The 8,482-nt window shown below is 33.4% G+C and overlaps 1 protein-coding gene across 1 annotated transcript; it reads right to left on the minus strand.

Moving 5' to 3' along the window:
• Positions 1-4,449: 4,449 nt before the first annotated feature.
• Positions 4,450-5,136, minus strand: LOC108363715 (uncharacterized). Its single transcript, XM_017617164.1, has one exon. It carries the CDS (start codon positions 5,134-5,136, stop codon positions 4,450-4,452), a length of 687 nt encoding a protein of 228 aa, XP_017472653.1.
• Between the last annotated feature and the right edge of the window lie 3,346 nt (positions 5,137-8,482).

Raw genomic sequence — 8,482 nt, forward strand, 5'->3', positions numbered from 1 at the left:
TTTTGCCAAATTTTCCCAATGTTTTTTTTTATTTAATTTCAGTTATTTTTTTTTAATATATAGTTCACTTTTTAACGAAACCCGTATAAATCCAAAAATAATCAACAGTTTTCGTAAAAAGGTAGACCTATTAAATACATTTTCTAGAAAGATTTGGAGTATGCAGTTTTTAAACTCACTCAGTTTTCGCTTTAGAATTTTACTGAAGCTGTTGCGGTTTTCTTCCATATAAAAAATAACCGGTGTTTATTCGTTATATGAAAGGAAATGCGACAAACAATTTTTAAAAAATTAACGGTAATTTTAAGCCATTTAAAACTTTGTTGTACTAGTATTGAGCGAACTGAAATTCCCCACAAAAAAAGGTCCATTCCCCGATTCCCCACGCAAACTGAAATTCCCCGCAAATCAGGGAATTCTCCACGAGTTAGCTTCCGTGGTGCTGACTGACTGGTATGTTGCTGAGTCACTTTATAGGTTCTTCGTATTTCTGAGTTGTGTGGCTACATGTTGCGTTACTATGGTGATGGTGTCGCCAAGGAATGTTGCTACGGTCTCTCGTGTTGATTAGCCGTGTTGATGACGCTGCTGCAGTCGTTGTTGTTGCGGTGAGTCGTTTACTGGAGGGGGCAGAGTTCTTGTGGGCTAAATTCGGCGGATATTTAGTACTCACATAAAGTAACGGTAATGTCACGCCAGATAATTCAGCTGTTTAAACATAAAGCAGAATTTTTTTTTTACATTATCAAAACTTGTTTAAACATTTCCAAAATTACTACAAAAGGTTTTATATAAATAGTCTTACCCAATACTGCAGAGTTTTGCAATTTTGTAATCAAAGTCAAAATCCACTTCTGTTTTTTGTAACGCTTTTTTATACCCGTGCGGACTTGGGCACAAGGGTATTATAACTTTGTTCACATAACGGTTGTTTGTAAAACGAATCTAGATGGATATAGACAAATGTATACATAAATGATTAGAAGAGAAAGAAAGAAATCGATTAAGCGGTGACTGTCTGTGCACACGATAACTCGAGTAAAAATTGAGATATCTTAACTTGGTACGTGCACTTCTTTCGGGCGTAGGACGGATGGTGTTGAAAATGGACAAAATCGGACAATAACCACGCCTACCTCCTTTATAACGGTAATTTTCAGAAATGCGAAAAAAGTTAATAAATACATTAATTAACAAATCTTTTTATTACTTAAATTGCAATGCCTTCGAAGGTATTAATAGTACATAGCTTGGTATATGACCTTTTTTTGTAGAGAATCGAAGTAAGCTAAGAATTTTTTTTTGCACCACTATCTGGGCGAACCCAAGATATTGACCAAAAATTTTCATCTTTCACACAGATTGGTTTTAGAGCATCATTAACTATATTTTTGCTATAACCAATCAAAATTCTAAAAAATCGGAATTCTTGCGGCCCACGCTAATTTACATATGTATATGTAATCAAATATAATGTCCAAATATAGCAACCGTGCAAATGTGCTGCAAGAGCGATTTGTGTTTATAATTTGCAACAATGCAAAGTCTATATCAACGTCCTTTTGACTCGAAACGGGGTAGAAAGAAGCGACACATCATCCCAAGTGCACGTTAACTCGTATATTCTATTCAAAGTAGTCTATTATTATCAAAGTTTTGAGTAATTGCAATGAAACGAATTTTTTGTGAAGAAAAAATTTAAAGCAATCAATGGATACTGACAAACCTGGCAGCACTAATAAAGACAAAAAAACTACCAAAAACCGTCAGCAAATCAACAAAAAAGCGTTGTAGAACGTGGCGAGTTCACTGGCATGTTCCCTTTATTTACCCCTATGAATATATATGCATGCGCAAATGCTAGTATATGTAAGTATTGTGACCATACGTACCCTTTATATTGGACAGTTCTATATTTGAATTCTTTGTTCTACATATTTTATTTATTTGAAAATAAAAGATACATTTATCAAGTTTTGGATATATTTGTTATTGGAAAATTTTTTATTATTTTTTTTTTTATAAAAATCTAGCTTACTTTCTTAAAAAAGCATATAGATCGACGAATTATAACAAATGTCCATTAAAATTAGAAACTTTTTAATCACATTTTTTAGAACGTGTTTTTTGCATTTTTAAAGTATGCATTTAACTTTTGTACCATAGAGTGCAAATTATATTTCAAATGTGCGTATTTTGATTTTTGGCAACTTATTGCTCACGTATTTTTGTTCATATAAAGTATGTTCGAAAATGTGTTTCTGTATGGAGAAAATGAGCAACACCTTCCACAAAAAAAAAATTCAAAATCAAGAATTTCCAAAAAATCAACGGCAATTCCAAGATACTTCCACACATGCACTTTATTATACTAAACTATAATGGACTCAAAACTGGATACCAGAGATGGGCACTTTATTAGTACGATTACATTTCAATTACGATTGCTCAATCACGAATACTGTAATTGGAATCCTAAAAATTTTAAGATTACAATTACAGTAATTGTAATCATGAAATTTACGATTACGAACACTTAAACTGTAAACCTAAAAATATTATGATTACAATTAATGAATTAATGTAATCATAATAGGAAAATGTTGATTGCGATTTATACCTGTGACAGACATCAAGTATTGTTACTACGAACCGAGAAAATACCATATGTGTGTCTTGAAATACCAGCTAAGTACTATGTGAGCAACATGGTATTTATGTAATAACAATACCATATAAATTTTTATTGTATTTCGCTGGTAATCTATGAAACACAGCTATGAATTTTCGAAATGAAAGCAAAACCATTTCCAATATTGTTATGTTGTGTCAAGAAAACGAAAATATAGGAAACAAAATTTTATTTGGGATAAAAAAATAGTTTGAATATGCAGAAAACTTAAAGAAAATGAGCGTTTCCAAGAGCTGGTATGAGACATCGTTTTATTGCTGTTTATTCTTTGGCTGTGACGAATTTTAACTTCCTTGTTCAAATCCATACATACTTAAACTCATTTAAAAAACGGCCTCGAGCTCAATCAAAACTGTTGAATATAATTGTTATAAGGGCAAAAAAATAACAAAGAATAAATTACTTAAGGACGAGCACACCTAAAAGTTAAACATTCTAAAAATAGAATTATTACAAAAACCAACAATACCAACAACCACATGATCAAGTGAATTGCAGCGGAATAGCTGCGCTTGATTGTGTTGGCATAACAAAAATGAAAATAGTGGAAAGCAAACTATAATTTACAAGGCGTACTTAGTAGGCACGGTGCATAGGCAACTGGCTGAGTCATGGGATCGTCGGTTCGAAGCCTACTGAAAGAAGTCTGAAGAGGAAATGTGGTGATTTCCGAAATAGCTATCATTTCTACCATTTTTTCAAATTATTGTTGCTTTTCCACAATAAATTTTCATTTAAAAAACGGCCTCGACCTCAATCAAAATTGTTGAAAATAATTGTTATAAGGCCAAAAAAATAACAAAAACATACTCAGTTTATGATGATATTGTTACTAGATGTCTTTCACAGGTATTACTGATATTCTGTATGTATACCTCTAGGTTAAGTAGTTAAGGAAAATAGGAGAACTTTCACCGAAAAGTAAAATTGCGTTAAAGTCGAGGTAATAATGTAAATTAAAATCAAACTCTATTGACAGTACACACTGTGACCACGGGTCTGTGTAGACTATTACAAACATTCCAAACGAATACACGAATTCATAGCTTAGAAACATTTTGGTGTATAAAATAATACAATAATTGCTCTAAGAAGAACTTATTTCTCGATTACTGTAATCGTAATCATGAAATGCATGATTGCGAATACTTTAATTGTAATCCTAAACATTTAACGATTACGACTACTGTGATCGTAATCCTAATTTACATGATTACAATTATTGTAATCATTATGCAGAAAATTTTCGGGATTCCAATTACAGTAATCGTAATCCTAAGTAATCAAAATATATTCGTAATCATAAAGTGCCCAGATCTGCTGTATACTCAGGATGTTTCTTAGAAACCTAACTAAAAAAACGTAACATTTGTATGAAACTTTGTAGAATTTTACAAATTTTTGTACAAAGTTTGAAATTAGTACTTAACCCTAGAACACACACCCGGGTACAAATGTATCCACTTTCAACTTTGAAGTGTTGTAACTTTTGAACCGCTATACCTCTATACCGCTAACTTCGGATCTAGGAAGATTATTTAGTTTTGAGTTTGGTTCAGGAGCTACAGCCTTCCAAACACATTATATACGTAAACACACACCCGGGATACGTTTGTACCCCAATAGTAAAAATCCTCATAATAATAAAAAAAAAAACATTTTTTATATTATTTTTTTATTTGAAAAATTAAAAATATTCATTTCACACATTATATTATTGACTTTTATTATAAAAATTATAAAAATGCATCTTATATCTAAGGAAAATCATGGCAAATAGAGCAATTTGTTGATGTGACCGAATGTTCAAGACACATTGGCTTCTTACATTTTTCGCACAGCTTTCTGGTTTTTCTACGGCGTTTTTCCTCTTGTGCGTAACATAAATAGCAAGATCCGGACACAGGTTTTGGCGTGCGCGCTGCGGCAGATGTTGATGCTGCTGTTGACACCGTTGATTCCACCGGTCGGTTGAAATATGCTTCAATAGCAATTTTAGTCGAAAAATTTCGCGTCACTTGACGATTTATGGCTCTGGCTTCAATAATGGGCATACACAATGCTTCAGCCAAGCTGCGCAGGATCTGCTTACGCTTGTTGTTTGTTCTCCAAGGCAACATAGGGTTATTCAAATCGTAGACAATGTAGGCTGCAAGAGCTGTAATGTCCAACATGTTGAAGAACATCGCTAGTGGCCATCGTTTTGTTTGTCTTTGTGTTGGATATTCCGCAAACATTTGGTCCATTCGATCAACACCACCTTTGGTACGATTATAATATTCAATTATTTCAGGTTTCCCACTGTCAGCTATTTCAGCATCATTATGCATGGTCGAAAGCAAAATTACTGCTTTATTTTTTTTGGGAACATAAGAGCACATTGTCACATTATTTTTGAAGCCAAATGTCGTTGAACCAATTGTCCTGTTTTTGTTCTGCTTCATTTCTTGATTTGGTGCGACTAAAATTTTTTGGACCACTGTATGTATGTAAATATTATATAAACATTTTTTATTTTTAATTTGTTGACTAACATTATAAAAGTTTGGTTTGGTTTATGAATACATAATAAGGAAATAAACAGAAAGATCAGCAATATATTAAAATAATTAGATACAATTTGTTTTTGTAAATAAGGAGATATCTGGATGATATCTGGAGATGGGTGGGGAATTTTACGAAATTTCGGCCAAAATCGGGGAATTTCATTGTCGAAATCGGGGAATTCTCAAAAATGAGTTGGCTACCCTGGTCAGCACGGATCTGTGGTCGTGAACGCACAGCTACTAGCGGATAGCCTCGACTAGTATACGGTCTTACCATACAGGGCTTGGCTATTTCAAGGTAGAGCTCTGCCACCCCACAGTCCTCCGCGAACCCGCGTGATAGTAACGCCGTCGTCACCCAGGAGCAACGCGCCGACATAGTAGCGCCGACGCCGCCCATCANGGCACGGCGAGTATACCCCAGCATAGAAAACAGAAGCGTCGCGGCGTTCACAGAAAAACGCTCCGTTACAGTTACTAAAATTTACATTAAAAAAGTTGTGTTAATATTGTTCGTGAAAGAATTTTTAACGGGAAGAAAAAATGCGTTTTATGTCGAACGTACTTTTTATTTTGATATCAGTGCCACCAATGGTTTAATTTTTTGCAAATCAATGTCATACTACTTTTCAACTAAACATGCCAAATGTGAAAGAAATCAGATCATAAATACGGGTTTTCAAAATATCTCGAACCATGCCACCTACCGAGACCTTTTTTGGCAAAAATTTTTCTGCTTATACAGTTATATAACTAGTGTATATTATAAAAATCAGCCAAATCGGCCTATAAATAAGTTAGATATGGGACTTTTAATTTTTTTATGCGGTAGACTTTTTGCTGCATTCGCCCATATTTGATTATCGTTTAAAAATTTTCGTATCTAAAAATAATATTTTCATACAAAAATTTAGAACGCACGTATTTGAATGTTCACATCTGAGTATGTATATGTAAGTGTACACACCCTGCAGGAAACTACCTACTTATAGCTACCCAGTTGTACCTATTTATTACTTATTTCCTTCGGCCGCAACTAACTACTTTTGAAGGGCGATGGCCGCAAAGAATTAGAACTTGTTTCCTCTGTATTAGATGTCAGATAAGTTGTTGTTTACTACTTTTTGACATAAAATATCAACAAAAAAGATTTTTTTAAGTTTTTACTTTTTTATTTATTTACTTTATTTAACTTTACATACAAATTTGCTTACGTGTTTACGTGTTCTTTTTTAAATGGCCCCATATTTGCATATACCAAGCATGCGGTGACCACACATACATACATATATGTATAGTACATGTTGATCTGCACAAATGCACTAATCGCATGCTGTGGTCAGTGTTGCCAGGTTGCCATTTTTAACGTCATTTGGACGTTTTTTTATATCCTGTTGACGTTTGGACGTTTTTTGTGTAAAAAATGACGTTTTTTAACTTTCCAGTAATTTTTCTCTGTTACTAAATCTTATAAGTAGGACTGGTTTTGAATTATTTTCTTAATAAATCTTTACAAGCTTTGTGTTTTGCAGTAGCTGCTTCAAAAGACATTTATTCTTTGGCATAGATGTCTTAAATATGATGCAAACAAAGTGTACGCGCATTTTTTTGGATTCTTGGACAAAGCCTAGTTGTGTAAACACTTGAGGTTACGAAGCTTATTGTAATGTTTGCAATTGCACATTAAAAGCCAAATCAGGAAGAGCTGTTCTCTTGCAACACGCACGCTCGCAAAAGCATCAAAAAAGCTGTAGCAGAATAAAAAGTCAGAAAAAGTAGGCGACTTTTATAAGACTTCAGTGGAAATGTAATGAACCCAAAAAAGGCTGAAATATTGCTATGCTCCTTCTTAACAGAACGTAATTTAGCATTTTCGACAACCGACCCCCTTACCAAATGTCTACAAAAAAAAAAAAATTAATTAGCCCCTTTAAAATTGCACATAATTGCCCAGGAATTTAATGTGCTATCAAACTGCATACTCAAAAAAAAATTAAAAAAAGTTGAAAATATAGCTGAAACTTGGCATATTTTTGTAATTTTTGCACAAAGTTTGAAATGTGGATTTATATTTCGTTTGTAATATAATGAGCCTGGCTTTTATGGAAAAATAATAAACACTCGCTACAATTATAACGTATTGTCTCCTCTTATAGATTTACGTTCTTTGTATTAACGATCTCAAACCAGTTTACAATGAATTCTAAATGTGCTCTGTCGAATTTATCGGCATACTTTCGGTAGAGATTAAAAAAAAAAATGGCGAATGCTCCCCCTTCTACCCTGGATATTTTCATTTGGCTATTCGATTTTGATAGTTAGCAGCTAGATTTTCTGCAAAATAACAGAATTTAATACCATCGAAAACAGTTTTTTTATTATTTTTTGTTAAAGTTTATTTTTTTTCATAAAAATACATTCCCATAGTCTACTACCCAAAATTTAGTTTACGTGCCTAGGCGTCTTTTTGTGTCATTTCAAAACTTGAGATTTCCCCTATAGTGCTATGGCATTGCTTTACAATATTTCTCGTAGCAGCCTTGTACAGATTACATAATTAAAACTTGAAACTGCTATATTTCCAAATCGGATAGGCAAACTAAGAACCAGCTCGTCGTACACATAAGGAGGTAATTTGGTTAAAGGGAGACTAATTCTTCAAATACACATGTACATATTAAACTTTAATGTTATTTTATTCAAAATCTATGAATTAATCACATGCAAGTTTTTTTCAGAAATTGAACTGAAATTTATTCTTCCTCTTCGACGCTATTAATGTTACAGAAATTGCACCGGCACACAAAAAAAAAATTTTAAATAAAACGGATTATCGGTGTTCGTTTAAGATGTTGGCATATGCAACGAAACTTTTTAACATCTGGAGATGACACGAGGCAGTATGAAAAAAACAGTCAGCTCCGTTGGGAAAAGTTTTTTTACGTATTATTCTTTGGCATCCACGCCGTGCTGCAAAATATCATTTATTTCTGTTAAGAATGGAGTTAGGCTTTTCGGAACATGCTTAATTTTCGTGAGCGAACTGATTGAAATACGTCAGGAATCTGATGCGTCCTTCAAACTATAAATTCACCCAATGAATCATTTCCCTCGGAATTTGAAAACACAAAAACAGATAATTACCTCGGCGCGCAAAACTTGTTTGAAAATCAGCTTATTGATACCAAAGCATAAACAAGTTGCCAGATGTGTTTAAAAAAGTGGGCGCTCTACATTATTGCCA

This window comes from Rhagoletis zephyria, unplaced genomic scaffold (genome assembly GCF_001687245.7).
Source record: "Rhagoletis zephyria isolate East Lansing unplaced genomic scaffold, Rhagoletis_zephyria_1.1 Rzeph_scaffold_01345, whole genome shotgun sequence".
Lineage (NCBI taxonomy): Eukaryota > Metazoa > Arthropoda > Insecta > Diptera > Tephritidae > Rhagoletis > Rhagoletis zephyria.

Coding starts and splice junctions, on each gene's coding strand:
- LOC108363715 (XM_017617164.1), bottom strand. CDS start 5,136: ATGAAGCAGAACAAAAACAGGACAATTGGTTCAACGACATTTGGCTTC.